Below are 15,823 nucleotides of genomic sequence, written 5' to 3' on the forward strand. Positions count from 1 at the left end.
AAATTTCTTAAAAGTGTTTTATTTAATAATATTTTTATCTCAAAAAGTATTTTTTCTTCAAAAAAATACTCATTAGAAGCATTTCTAAACTAGTCTTAAAATTGAAGTATTTGATTGGTTTATAAAATATTGTTTTTATTTTTATTTATTTATAATTAATTTTTATGATGTAAAATAAATATTTTCTATTTAAAATAGAAAATATTTTAAAAAATTATATAAAATATATTTTATTTAAAATATTATATAAAGATTATTTTATTTATTTAAAAATATCTTTAAGATTTTGCTAAATAATATTTAAAACTATAAAATAAAATTTATTTTGTTAAAATAAATTCAAAAAGTAAATATTAACGTGAAAAATTAAGAATTGGACCGAATTATAATGAACAATTCGAATCAAACAAATCTCACCCTTGAGATTGGGTATATTATTTTATTTGAGTTTATGAATATGTTTTAAATATTTTTAATATTTGTAATTAAATTTGTATTTTTAATAAATATGTATTATAAATACATTTTAAGTATATATTAAAATTTTTATTTTAAGTATTTTAAAATCCTTAATTAAATCTAATAATTTAATTTAATGATTATAGTTAATTTTAATTGTAATTATAAAAATAGTTATTATAAAATTATGCATTTACTGGTATAATATCATCAATCATGATTTTATTTTATTTTTAGTTATGGAGTTATTATTAATTTATAAAAATTCACATAAATATGAAATTTTAAATAAAATTAAATACAAGATATTTGAAGTGTAAGTCATAATTTGTATGCTATGAAAGAGAGAAACAAATTATAGGATCTACTATGTACCTACAGTAAGGTTTGAAGGAAATGACAGTCAGACCTTGCTTGTCTTGCTCTATTGGCTTTCAAATTAAAGAGTAAAATGAGGATGTTCAATTTTAATTAAATAATAATAATGAAAAATAATTATTTTAAACCTATATTAAAATTTTATAAATTTGGCAACACTTTGATTGGAGTAATGGCTACTGCTCTTCTCAAAAAAATCGAAGGTGTTTGAATGATTTATGAAGCAAAGATTTTGTAAAATTAATTTAAAATATAATTAATTTTAATCTTCATTATGTAAAAATAAATATTTCATATTTAAAATAGTGAAATAATTTAAAAATTTTGAAAAATTATTAGTTTGAATTTTTTTAAATGATATTAAAAACTTAAAGCAAAGTTCATTTTGTGAAAATAAATCTAAAATTTAAAACCAAAAATTAATATAAAAACTAAAAATAAGTCTAAAAATTAAGCGAATCGATCACCAAGATTGCATGAACAAAAAAATACTACAAAACTAAATTATTATTAAATTATATTTCACTTCAAGTAAAAGTAAGTATTTTAAATTTATATTTAATTCAATTATATATTAAATTTAAAATAAATGTATTAAATTATTTTTATTCGAAATTAATTACCATTACATAAAATGTTTTAATGAAAAGATTAATTAATTAAAATAACTCAGGAAATAAAAATAAATTCATTATAATATTAATATATAAAATTGAATTAAATTTTAAGTTTAAAACTTTTAATATGTATTTAAATAAATATCATTAAAAAAAGTGTTGAGGGAATTTATGAGAAGTGTCGTGATCATGATGACTGCCCAACCTTAGAACTTCCTTACTTAATGGCATATTTAACCAGAATATATTGAGTAGAAGGGTTCATGGGTCGGATCCAACCAAAATTTTAGGCTCATTTGTTAGATCCGGGCTTGGACTCGAAAAATGAGTTTAAAATTTTGCCCAAAATTGACCAAGATAAAAATATTAAAACTTGAGTTCAGCCCACCCATATTAATTTTTTTATATATAATTTTTTTTAAAAATATAGTACATCAAAAATACGGGAAACATTAAAATAAATGTTTCCCAACAAATTAAAAATAAATTTTAAAAAATATGTATACTTAAATAACACTAAGATAGGTGCAACTTAACAAACAAATGCCTCTAAAATAGTAACAAAATTAACAATAAAACAAGAGTTATACAATATTTAAACAATAACAACAAAATAGTAGCAAGATAATAGTGAAATGGTAGCAAATTTGTGAAAAAAAAAAAGAAATAGCAAGAAAATAGTAAAAAATAGAAAGAAAACAATAAAAAAGTAGCATATTTTTTTGCATATTCGGGTCTGGCCGGGCTCAGGCAAAAAAAACTTTACCCAAGGCCCAGCCCTTTTTTTTTTTTGCCTAAGCTCATTTTTCAGGCCTATATTTTTACCCAAACCCTCCCACTTTTCAGGCAGACCTTTGAGCCGAATGGCCCGACCCATGAACAAGTTTAATCTTGCGTATTCTCTTATATATTTTTTAAGGATTTTGTGTAAACAATTTTTGGTTTATTTTTAGAAAATATATTTAATTAAATAAGGTAGTTTTTTTAAGAATTCTTATGTGATGTACTTATATTATATATAATATATGTGCTAAATTTTATGATATTTGTATCCCTATATAAAAAGTAATTGTTTTGATGAGATTTGGGCGAATCATAGTACATTGAAGTTAGCTTAGTGAATTGGATCAACCTTGATAGAGGTTTTATTGTTGAGGCAGTTGTGAGAAGTGTGCCTAGTGTAGTGTCACGGCTAGTGCTCACCATGTTATTGCTCAATGTCATAATTTGTCTTACATGGAGTTGGCATGTTTTTTCAACAAATCTTTGGGTTGTGATCTTTGGTGATTATGTGGACAAGTGTAAAATATATCTTAAAATTTAGTTTGGATTGAATTAAGTAAATTGACTTTCTATTTTTAGGAGATTGGATCGAGTAACTTGGTAAGATATTTCAAAGATTTGAAGACTTATCCCGATCATATTGAAGATATTTTCCTTGATGATTATCTTACTATTTTGATGAAAACTTTAATTGTAATTGATCTTTATCTTATCAAGCATCAAACTCTTGTATATTGAAAGGCTTGTGTAGGTAAAGTAGTATGGAGAATTTTAACACTTATTTTATTATTTAGAACTTGCTTTTCAGAATGCATTTTGGAAGTAATTAAGTGAGTCTCTTAGTTGATGTCCTTAGAGGAGAGTGATAATCAAACTGCGTAAACATTTTCGGTGTTCTTTATTTTTTTGCACTTTCTACTTTATTCTTCACTAGTGCCTGAAGCAGTCAGTACTACTCGTGATGGTTTTCTAAATATAAATTTAAATATATTAATTGAAAAATATAATATATAATTAATTATATTTTTATTATTTTAATTAAAATTTGTTGAACACAAAATGAAAAATAGAATAATCAGTAATTAATAAAGTTTAAATATATTTTTAATTCAATTAATAAATAAATGTAGTCAAACTTTTAGCATCCTAAATTTTTCAAAAATGGATTTTTATAAATAAAAATTCCTTTTAGCAAAAAAAAACTATTTTATTCATAATTAAAGTTTGGAATTAAAATTGTGAAAAAAATATTATTGCTCAATATTTACATAGCAAAATGTGGGTAAATTACCAAAAAAAGCTCTATTTTTTTTAAAATTTACCGAAATGGGCCTGGTATTTTATTATTTACCGGAATGGGCCATTTTCCCCGAAATCGCGTCCACGTCGGTAGCGATGTCGGGGGCGATGTCGAACATCGCGTCACGTCGGTAGCGCTTTGCTTACGTTGACACAAATCGCGCCTCACGAGGCGATTTCTTTTTTATGGATGAACGATTTATGTTTTTAGCTTGAAAAACTTTGAAAGGCCATAACTTTTCGCTCGATTGTCCGATTGAGGCGATTTTTTATTTGAATAAATTTTGAGATCTACTGTACGACAAACAGTGAAGGCGGTTTCTTGCAGATTTTCATCGAAAAAGATCCTTTTTTGCCCCTAAATTTCGATCTTTTCGGTTTAAAATTGAATTTTGAAACATTCAAATCATTATTTTCCTTATTTATTTGAAGTAAACACCGATTTTTTTCTGAATTGTTGTATTATTTTTTGATTTGACACGTGTATGGAATAGGTCCGATAAATCGTTAGAACGTAAGTAATATAATTAAGATAATAACAGATTTCTATAATATGTCAATTAATTAGTTTAGCTTAGTTGGTTAAGATGCTTGCTCTTTTCCCTTAGTACCTTGGTTCAAATCTTGTTAGTAATAATTTTGAATCTTTTGGTACTTGTTGCTATTGATGTAATATTGAAGAGTTAATTGATTAAAAAATAAATACAAGTACAAAAGATTCAAAATTTATTTTTTCAAAATACCAAAAAAGCCCTATATTTTTAAAATTTATCGAAATGGGCCCGGTATTTTATTTTTTTGACCGTTGGGTACTGTTCACGCGCGGGCCAAAATCACGTCCACGTCAGCATCTCGCGCTGACGTGGACGCGATTTCCTGACGCGTACCCTGACATCGCGCTGACGTGGACGCGATTTCCCGAAAAAAGGACCATTTCGGTAAATAATTAAAAAATGGGCCCATTTTGGTATTTTTTGAAAAAAAAAGGCTTTTATTGGTAAATTGCCCGCAAAATTTAATTAAAATTTACTGAAAGGTTATTAAGTCCATACTATGTATTTAGGCTTATTTGAAGTGGTTTGATTTAATTGAAATTGAAATTTCAAAATTATGAAATACTAAATTTTATGATCGTTTGGCTTATTTAAAGTTGTTCCAACTTAAAATTTACTTAGCATTTAGACAGTGTAAAATTATGAATTTAAAGATCAAAATTGATTATTAAAAACTTAAGTTTTGAAAATGAAAATATAAGAAATCATCATAATCTGCCCAGATTTTCCAGGTTAACAGTTTCGACTAACCTACTTTAAGGCCTCATATCTTTTAACACAAAACTCATATGTTCGATATAGCAATACTAAATGAAAGCACAAACTTCATACTATGAAAATACATCTACATTTTAAAACAAATGAATATTTAAAGATGAATTTCCGGTGTGTAAAAATTGACTATTCGAGACTGTTAAGAACTTACACACCAAAAACTTCAAAAATTATTCTCTTAAATTATTAAATCGAAATGTATGCCACACATACTATTTAAAAGACCTTGAAGTGAACTTTGATTTGGCACTAGCAATTTCATCGAAATCAACCCAAATAAAATATATAGATTTTATGAAAGATAGTTTAAAACACAAAGATTCCTAGAAATCTTACCTTAGGGTGAGTTTGGATGGGCGGTGCGTTTACCTGCTGTTAGTGTAAAAACAGCGTTAGCGGTGAGATTAGATACTGTAGTGATATTGTAGCGTGAGACAAAAAGTAAGCTAAACGCACTACACCGCACCCAATCGCCGATCCAAACCCACCCTTAATCGCTAAAACTCGAGATAGATTTGCACTTTTTCTTCCCTAGGGTTAGCTTTTCCCAAATTGCCTAAACCACCATCTAATAAAAATACCGGAAGTGATTCTATCTTGTTTTTCACTCTATTATTTTATGATAAAAAACTATAAAATGCACATAAAATTGGGCTTAAAAAAAATAAGCTAATGAAGTACTGGGCATTTAAAATACCCATTTAAAAATTATGGGTATTACCCCAAACCAATTTTCCGTATTCCTAAAACCATCACAATTCATTTTTAAGTACCTTGGTTCAATTGGTTGTCATATTTGCATTGAAGTTGCTATCTTTTACAACTTTGTATTGTAGCAACCATTTTCCAGTAATGTCAAAAACAGTGATTTCAGAACTTTATTTTTTATAGGCGAGTCCGTAAATATTATTATTAATTTTCAAGAGTCTATTTTAGTATTATATTAAATTTTGGTTTAGTAATTTTATTGTGTTGATAGTTAATTAAAGTATAAGGATTAAACTGTAAAAGTTGTAAAAATTAATTGCTACGAAGTTTTGGGTAATTAATGGACCAATTGTGCAATTGGGCCGATAGAAAATGTATATTCGGTGGTGGTGGATTATGGAACCCACTAACTTAAGTTAATTTGGCTTATGGATAAGTTAATTAAGCTTAATTAGAATAATTAATAATTAACTAAACCTATCATAAGTATATAAGCCAAAAGTAATAAAAAATAAGGATCATCTTCATCTTTTTTCAATCTAAAACCGATTGAAGGAGAGGAGAAAACCATTAGTTTCGTCCAAGCTCTAAATCTTTATTTGGTAAGCAATTTTGATTCATATCTTGTAAAATTTATGTTTTTGAAGTTCTAGAAGCTTGATTTAGCTACCCAAGTACTAATTTGTAAAACTGTTAAAGTTTTAAAAGTTGCTATTGATGATTTCTTGAATTTTTTGGTTAAATGATTAGTTTGTAAGTTTAGATGTGATAAAGGACTAATTTGTAAAGTAAAATTTGTTAGTTTTGAGCATAGGGACTAAAGTGAGAATATTTTAAAATTAGCATGAATTTAATGTAATTATTGTTAATATAGGGATATAGAAGGATGTAATTCGGATTGATTTTGAAATCGAAGCTCAATTTGAAAGTTATAGTAATTTTAATTTTAGGGCTAAATTTAATAAAATACAAAAGTCTAGGGATCATTTAGAAATTTGAAACTGAACTGTCATATGCATAAAATAGAATATTATAAAGTATTTGAAATTGATAATTCAAATGAATTATTATTATAAATCGGGATTTGGACCAAACTGTTGATAATCACGGAAAAGGCAACTTAGCAGATTAATCCTTGAAGTTTCGTTAATTGCTGATTTTGTCTAGTAAGTTAATATGATACATGTGTATTTTTAATTGTTACATACTTGTAATGTGAATGGATGTATGTTTATTATATTTTGAATGGTTTACAAAATGGTACAAAATGTGAGATTGAATTGAATTGAAAAGAAATGTTGATATATGTTTAAAGTAATGCCCGTGTGAACATAGTAAAGAATAGGATACAGTTGGCATGCCAATTGTAACACCCCTAACCCGTATCCATCTCCAGAATAGGGTTATAAAGTATTACCAGAGTTTACAAATTAATTTACAGACATTTCATTTCATCAAGCATTCATATTTATAACCAGTCAAAATCAAAACATTAATGAGCTAACATTGACCAAATTAATTTATACATGCCATTATAACCAGAATCAAAACATCCAAAATTACCGATAGAATTAACGGATAGTGTGATAAACATTCATACATTCATTCAATGCATTATTCACTTTTTATCAAATATATCAATGTTTCATCAATTTTCATACAATGAACATTCAAATAATATTCACATCAATAACATACATTTCAAGCATGTAAGAATATAATTCAAGTTACACGAACTTACAGACTAAATTGCGAAACACCAAAATTTAGGGACATTTTGGTAATTTTCTATTTTCCTCAAATTTCCACCCAATCTTGATCTAAATTAATATTTCATTCAATTTATTAATTTAAATAATAAAACAATTCATTTCATGCAATTTTGTCACTTTTGACATTTTACCAATTTTTCCTTAAAATATTACTTTTATTCAATTTAGTCTCTGAACCTAAAACTTGCAAATTGGCCATTTTTAATGAATACTCATGCTAGTTGAATAATCATCTATTTTCCTCCACCTCCTCTCCATTCCACATCCTTAATGTATAATATGGTTATATGTAACATTATCTATAATTCCACCATTTATTTATATATTCATTCAAAGCTGTCCACTCGACTCATAGTCACTAAATTGTTTATATCTTGAGCTATGGAACTCCGAATTAAGATCCGCTAAATTCAAATGAAACTAGAATCACATATCTTCTTGCCATAAAATTTTCAAAATTTATGGTTTAGCCAATAAGTACAGTTTATTCTTTAAAGTCATTCCTATTCTGCTGTCTGACAGTTTCGACCCTTCTTCACTAAAAATTAATTATCTCCTTGTACAGGATTCGGATGATGTTCCCATTTATTTCTATTGAAAATAGACTCATTCAAGATTTTATACATATAAACTTAAGGCCCTAATCATTTTTCTCCAATTTTTTTATGATTTTCCAAAATCAGAACAGGGGAACCCGAAATCATTCTGACCTTATCTCACAAAATTTACTATAACTCATGATTTATAATTCCATTGCTTACACCGTTTCTTCTATGAGAAACTAGACTCAATAAGATTTAATTCTATATTTTTTTCATTCTCTAATTAAATTTCTACGATTTTTGGTAAATTTTCAAAGTCAGACTACTGCTGCTGTCTCAAAACTGTTTTAGTGTAAAATGTTGATAACTAAATTTACAACACCTTCCTTTCCTTTCTCTTCAATATTTTCCATCACCTTCTCTTATTTCCCTTTACTAACATAACAAGAATATAGAACCTTATATAATGAAACTCTACCTTAACATTAATTTCCTACTTTTTCAATAATATCAAACTCAAAAGTATATAAAAATCTTGATGTTCTTACCTTGTGCTATTGATTTTAATCTTTAACTTGATTTTCTCTCTCCTCCAGCTACTATTTCTTGAATCTAACTTGATATTCTAGCTCCCCATAGTCTCCTTGTTATCTTTCTCTCTTGATGGCTATGGAAATTCTTTTGATTTTTAAGTGAAAATGGTGAATTTTTTGTGAAAGGACCAAATTGTAAAGAAAAGAAAGTTTCTTTCTTTCTTTTCTCTTCATACATTGGAATGCATGGGAGAAGATGATGATTCTTCATCTTTTCTTTCTATATATATACTAAATAAAATAATAATAAAATAATAAAATGTCATTTAAAATCAAATTAAAATATTAATAAACTAATATTTATTTATTTATTTAATCTAAAATATCTCCAACATCATCATTATTTTCTAGATTTCTCTTTCTTCTAATTGACCATTTTGCCCTTTAGATCTTTTAAAATTTCATCTTTGAGTCATCACTTAATTTGGTAAAATTACGATTTAGCCCCTCATAATTCTTCACCTATTCAAATTGGTCCCAATTCATCCATTTTCTTTACTTTTCTAGATTATTCCACCCTTAAAATATTTACACTATTGGTCCTTTAACTTTTCATATTTACACTTTAACCCTTTAAATTTTGAGTATTTACTCTTGGACAACAAAACTTTTCTCACTTTTGCGATTTAATCATTTCTTGAATTAATATGTCATAATATACTTTCCAATGTTGACATAACTCAAAATTACCCTTTTTATCACTTTATTTCCTTATTTTACCATATCAGGGATATTATCTTACTTTCTTACTGTAGTAATTTTTGAGATATTACACCAATAGGTTTAGTTGCGCGCTTGTACCGGTTTGCACTCCGGTGCCTCTGTATAATGCTACAATGCTTCCTAATGTGGTGTAGTACTTGCGTATCCGAATTTATTTATTAAAGTTCATCAGGCTAAATGACTAATATTATGAATTGAGTAACGATGTTGATATGGTATGAGTTTGATGAATATGTGATTTTGTGTTTGGTTCTTATTCGAACCCACACTCAACGCAATTCGGGGTACGAGGATAGCTAAGAAGGTCGTTCAGTTGAAAGTTGCGAACAATACAGATCCATCTCAGGTTTCAAAATTTTTAAACTTCCATTGTAACTGAAAACATTTTTCTTAACCAAAATTTTCCAACAACAATCACATCTATGTCTTTAGTGATCTTCCCAATGGACTACAAACACTTTAGATTACATACTAATATAAGTTTTTTTTTTTTTTCAAATTATAATCTATCCGTATAATACACTTAAACTTTAGTCAAACTTTAGCTAACCAAAGAGTTAATATTGACTTAAATATTTTTTTTGTTTTCATGCAAAACAAATAAAACAATCATACAAAGATTTATTAAATGAGCATGTGGTAATTTTATTTATTAAATTAGTTCGAAAAAATACAAATAACCATGATGAAATCGCTGCAGTAAATAATCTAAATTTTAAATATTTGTTGACATAACATATGTCATCATTTTCATTAACTCCACGCTATTTCTAAATTATTTTTGAGATGATATATAATAAATTGAGCCTTTATTGTAGTTTTTTATTTACTTATTTTTTTAGTATTTAAAACTTAAAATAAAATTTTGACTCAATGGAAAAAGATTGTATGGACAGGGATATTATCTCTTCTCAATAGTTTAATACCACATCAACAATTTCATCTCGACATAGGCGAAAACAATCCTCTCTTCCTGAAAGGAAGGAAGTGAAATTCGTTTTCCTTTCTATAGGACCAGGAGATTGGATCTAGCCGTAAGAATGCTTGGCTGATAAATAATTCACTTCTTGATCTTCGACTCTCTCAGTCACTATGAGCGTCCCCGATCAGTGCAATGGGATGTGTTTGTTTATCTATTTCTTAACTCGAAATGAGAGTAGACTTGAAAAAATATTTTAGAGTGTTTAGGGTTGAGCTTTTCTTTTCTTCCCATCGGAGTTATTTGACATAGGCGAAAACAATCTATTCACAGGCCTTACAATACTGAAGTTTGGTTCACCAACATGAGTGGCATAACAACTTGAAAACGTGTAATGGAAGTGGGCAACACGTTATCATATCATAATTGCCCACATTCAACCCCCCTTTTGACATTCCCTAAATTACTTCATATATTTATATATAATCAATCTATCTATGTTCTAAATCACAATCCAAAAACCAGAAACACAAATTTTCAACCATGTCAACCTTGACATCTTATGGCAAAGTCAACGAATCCGACCAAGCAATGATGCTCCAACTCCAAGCTCGTCGAAAAACCAGGAAAAGAATCGCCATTATTTCCCTATCTTTCTTAGTTCTCGCTGTCATCGTTGTCGCCGCCGTTTTGGGAAGTACTCGGAGCTCTAAAGGAGACTCCAACAATGGCGGAAACACCCCAACACAGCCCCTCTCCACCTCCATCAAAGCCGTTTGTGATGTCACGTTGCATAAAGATTCATGTTATAAGAGCCTTTCTCCTATGGCTAACTCCACCGAGCTCGAGCCCGAAGATGTCTTCAGATTATCAATGGAAGCCGCTGTTTCCGAGATATTGAAAGCATCACAGTATTTTATTATCTCCAATAATGGTGACAATATGACGAACTTAGCAATGGAGAATTGTCGTCAGCTTCTTGGTTTAGCCATTGATCATCTCAACAGCTCGTTATCATCCTCGACGGATTCCGTCGACGATCTCAGAACATGGCTGAGCTCCGCCGTGACTTACCACCAAACCTGCATTGATGGGTTTGAAGAGTTTAACGGCGTCATCAACCGCGACGATATTGATAACCATCTGAAATTTTCTTCCGAAGTTACAAGCAACAGTCTCGCCATCATCACATGGATTTCGAAGGTTAAAACAGCGTTTAACTTAAGGCGACGACGTTTAATGAACTTGGAAGCTCGAGAGGAGCATCAATGGCGGTCTCATCGTGAAAGGGTATTGCTTGAAAGTTCGAATGAGTTGAAGAAGAAAGCTGATATAATAGTGGCGAAAGATGGTTCGGGTAAGTTCAAAACTATAATGGAAGCCATTAAAGCTGTGCCAAAGAAAAGCAAGAAAAAAAGAACAGTAATATATGTGAAGAAGGGAGTTTATAAAGAAAATGTTAAGGTTGAGAAGAATAAATGGAATGTTACGATGATTGGTGATGGGATGAATTCCACCATTGTTACCGGAAAACTTAATGTTGTTGATGGCACTCCAACATTTTCAACTGCAACATTTGGTAAGTTTTATATCCCTTTTTTACATGATAATATCTAAATTTATTTTATTTTTTTTAACAATCTCGTTATAACCTCGAACTATATATGTGTCTAAACACATTAAAATTCAGAATTTTTTACATTAACAATAATATTAAATTGACAATAATATCAAGCGAATTCGAATAATAGATAGTGTCAAAGTTTTATCCACTATATATTTATTGGAAACTCGGTTGTCGACGAGGTACTAATTAACTTGGTGATTCCCATTACAGCTGTATTTGGAAAAGGCTTTGTTGCAAGAGACATGGCCTTCGTCAACACCGCCGGACCGGAAAAACATCAAGCAGTCGCCTTAATGTCAACTGCCGACCAATCAGTCTTCCACCGATGCCGATTCGACGGTTTCCAAGACACCCTTTACGCACACTCGAACCGCCAGTTCTACCGCGAATGCGACATCATTGGAACAGTCGATTTCATGTTCGGTAACTCCGCTGTCGTCTTCCAAAACTGCAACATCCTCCCCCGGCAACCGATGGCCAACCAACAAAACACCATCACCGCCCAAGGAAAAGTCGACCCGAACCAAAACACTGGCATTTCAATCCAAAATTGCACCATTTCACCATACGGGAACTTGAGTTCTTCGTTGAAAACTTACCTCGGTCGGCCATGGAAGAATTACTCCACCACCGTTTTCATGCATTCACAAATCGGGAGTCTCGTACATCCCACCGGGTGGCTGCCGTGGACGGGGAATACTGCTCCGAGCACCATATTTTACTCGGAATATAAGAACGTTGGCCCTGGTTCTTCGATGAAAGATAGGGTTAAATGGAAAGGGTTGAGGAATATTAGTGATAAAGAAGCCAAGAAATTTACTGTCAAAGAGTTCATCAATGGTGGAAAGTGGATTTCAGATGCTGGCGTTAGCTACAAATCTGGTTTGTGATTTGTGAAGTTGATGTTTGTTTTTTCTTCATTTTTTTACTAATATATATACATGTATTTTAGTTGCTATATGTTTCATTTGTTTTCTTCCAAAAAAGAAAATAGAGTTTAGTAAAAAATATAAGATTTGGACAAGAAGAATAATAAATTAATATGAGTAGGTTGAGCAAAGCTCGGGTTTAGTATTTTTTATGATTAGACTTGGGCAAAAGTTTATGTCCATTTTTCGGAACAGGTTTGGACTTTATATTGGCCCAACCTGAACTTAGCCCGACCCGACCCATCATCAGGTTTACTAGAAAATATAAAAGTATAAAGTTAAAAATAGCATATAATAATATTAACTATCCTTTAAAGCAAAAGTATTTTAATAATTTCACAGTTGAATTGGTGTTGAGTTGATTCATGACACTAATTCAGTTAGCCACTTTATATCTAGTATAGATTATCTAGAAGTGTTTATTAGTTTTCTTAATTTATATGGAGTGGTGGTTAAATTTTTTATGAAACACTTGTTTGGCAGAGTTTAAACGCCGTGCACATTTAACCTCAACTAGAGGTGCTCACGCCCAGAAAAAAATTTCAGCCCGGGCCTGGCCCGGCCCGAAATATGGGCTTGAAATTTTGTCCAGGCCCGGCCTAGGAAAAAATTCATAATCCCGAGCCCGGCCCGGCCCGGCCCATTTTTTTAATAAACACCAAAAATGTATTTTAAAAATAAAAAAATTAAAAAAGTATTTTAAAAATATTTTAAAATTTAAAAAATAAAAAAATAAATATATTTATTATATTCGGGCCGGGTCGGGCCAAAAAAGTGGTGCCCGAGGCCCAGCCCGTTTTCTAATCGGGCCTCATTTTTTTGCCCAAGCTCATATTTCGGATCTATATTTTTACCCGAACCCTCCCATATTTCGGGCGGGCTATCGGGCCGGGCCGGGCCGCCCGACCATGAGCACCTCTAACCTCAATCCAATATCGTATAAAAAAAGAAGAAGATACGTGTTTATTAGTTGGGCTTAAGCTTAGATTTTTTAGTCTTTAAAACTAGTTTGACCCAACTTATTTTACAGTTTAAAACAATAAAATAAGTCATTTAAATGAGTAAAATGTAAACTTAAAAAATTATTAAAATTGGGTATCGACCTAGCCTAACTCGTGACCTCTATCGGTAGAAATATCACAAAACTCCTTATACTATACTTTGAATTACAATTTAGCTCTTCTAATAAAAAATAGGTAAATTAGGTCCTGCATGTTAGATGAGTGAGCAAAACAACCTCTCCATCAAGTTTTGGTGTTTAATTATATATAAGGTATAATAACAAATTTAGCAATCAACCTTACACATTTATTCGATTTGACCATTATTTTTTATTAGAAGTAAATTAGAAATTTTAAAATAAAAAAGGCCTTAGTAATGATTTAAAAAAATCAATTAAGTCAATTTAAATTTTAAATATTATTAAAAAATCATAAAATCATAAACAAAGTTATTTTAAAATTATAAAATTTTATTAATAAATAACATTCTTGACTTATTAAGATCGATGGTTATAAGATATTAAAAAAATTGACCTTACTCTTTTATAGGGTTAGTATTATTATTATTTAATAAATTTTTTATAAATTTTGTTTATAATTTTATGATTTTTAAATAAGTTTTAATTTTAAAAGGGTTTAATTATTTTTAATTTGTTACCAAGGCCCTTTTCATCTTTTAGCCTTATTAGTTTAAAAATTTCTAATTACCAATAAAAGAGTAGAGGTCAAATTGAATAAATGTGTAAAGGTTTTGGGCTAAATTTGTTATTATACCTCATATATAAACACCAAAACAAACATTTAATGGTACAATTTTAACGAAAGAGCTATTTTGCTCACTCATATAATGTACAAGAGCAAAATTATCCCTTTTCAATAAAAATTAAAATGCAATCTTTTACCCATCTCTATCTATATGTATTAAAAGAACTCGATATTATGTTTTAACCAATGTTGTTTAATTTCACGGATAATTTGGTTGGACCAAAAATCAATTGGAGTATTATTTGAAGAAAGGAGTTAAATTGATTGAATCGATATTTTTATATATTTTAAATATCTTTTAATTTATATTAATTTTAATAATTTATTTAGTTAAACTGGATGAACCGATCGGACATAATTATTGTGAATGAGTCTATACATATTATAAAATAAAATTGAGTAAATAAATTTGAAGTTAATATTAAAATACACAGCCCATGTAAATGTGGAGTGAGTTTAGACACAACAAAAAGCGAAAAATAATATGAACACGACATAAGTACATGGACATATCAAAATTTATATGAAATAAATTGTTAATGTCTAAAAATTATATAAATCACTATATTTTAAACATGCACAAAATAACATAAATATTAATAAGTCTTTTTTTTTGGTGAAAAGAAAAGATGAATTACATCAAATGCATAAAAGTACCATTGACTTTATCTTTTTGTAAAAATTCTAAGATTTCCTTAGGTGCCTCGTCAAAGACATGTAAGGTTGATTTCCAATTTAAGCTAAGTTTAGCAAGTCGATCCGCCACCAAGTTCTGCTCTCCCGGTATGTGATTGATTCTCCACTGCCCTTCAGACTTCATGATACGTTGAGTCCTACTAAACACAGTAATTTCTGAATCTTCCAATCCCAAATCGGTCAAGACATGAACTACTTCAAAGTTATCAGCCTGAATTATGACACGTTTGTATCTTTATTTAATTTGAATTAAAATAAGATATTAACATATATTTCCTTACAGGAGAGAAACCTTTGTAAAACAATAATTAAAGACAATGCTTAGCTATCTTCAAACTTATCTCTTCAAATGCAAAATTCATGTAGTTTGAATAGTCTAACCCAAAACACTAATTAAAAACAACCTCAATAATTGGGTATAACATGCACCAAAGAAAAGAAAAAAGCATGTGAAAATTGTGACTTTATATACTAAAGTAATGATGAGCTGATGACAACATGTCATACTTTGTACATATTAAGAAATGCATATACATGTGTTACAGGTACAACAATCACAAATAATTAAAAACTTAAATGATTTAGATTAAACTAAACTAAAATTTACACTCAATAATTAGCAACTGAAACAATTTAAATTAAAATTGACTACTTAAATTAAATTTGACTTTTACCAACATATTA

General features: G+C 29.1%; 1 protein-coding gene across 1 annotated transcript; it reads left to right on the forward strand.

Moving 5' to 3' along the window:
• Nucleotides 1-10,643: 10,643 nt before the first annotated feature.
• On the forward strand, nucleotides 10,644-12,708 carry LOC105772139 (putative pectinesterase/pectinesterase inhibitor 24). The gene is made up of 2 exons (XM_052632891.1): nucleotides 10,644-11,700; nucleotides 11,959-12,708. The coding sequence occupies exons 1-2, from the start codon at nucleotides 10,665-10,667 to the stop codon at nucleotides 12,636-12,638; spliced, it is 1,716 nt and encodes a 571-aa protein (XP_052488851.1). The 5' UTR covers nucleotides 10,644-10,664; the 3' UTR covers nucleotides 12,639-12,708.
• The last annotated feature ends 3,115 nt before the right edge of the window (nucleotides 12,709-15,823 follow it).

This window comes from Gossypium raimondii, chromosome 6 (genome assembly GCF_025698545.1).
Source record: "Gossypium raimondii isolate GPD5lz chromosome 6, ASM2569854v1, whole genome shotgun sequence".
In the NCBI taxonomy this organism is placed as follows: domain Eukaryota; kingdom Viridiplantae; phylum Streptophyta; class Magnoliopsida; order Malvales; family Malvaceae; genus Gossypium; species Gossypium raimondii.

Bases quoted from the DNA above. Each gene is read 5' to 3' on its own strand.
- LOC105772139 (XM_052632891.1), top strand. From the start codon at position 10,665: ATGTCAACCTTGACATCTTATGGCAAAGTCAACGAATCCGACCAAGCA. The intron at 11,701-11,958 runs GTAAGTTTTATA...TTCCCATTACAG, and splicing joins ATTTTCAACTGCAACATTTG to CTGTATTTGGAAAAGGCTTT.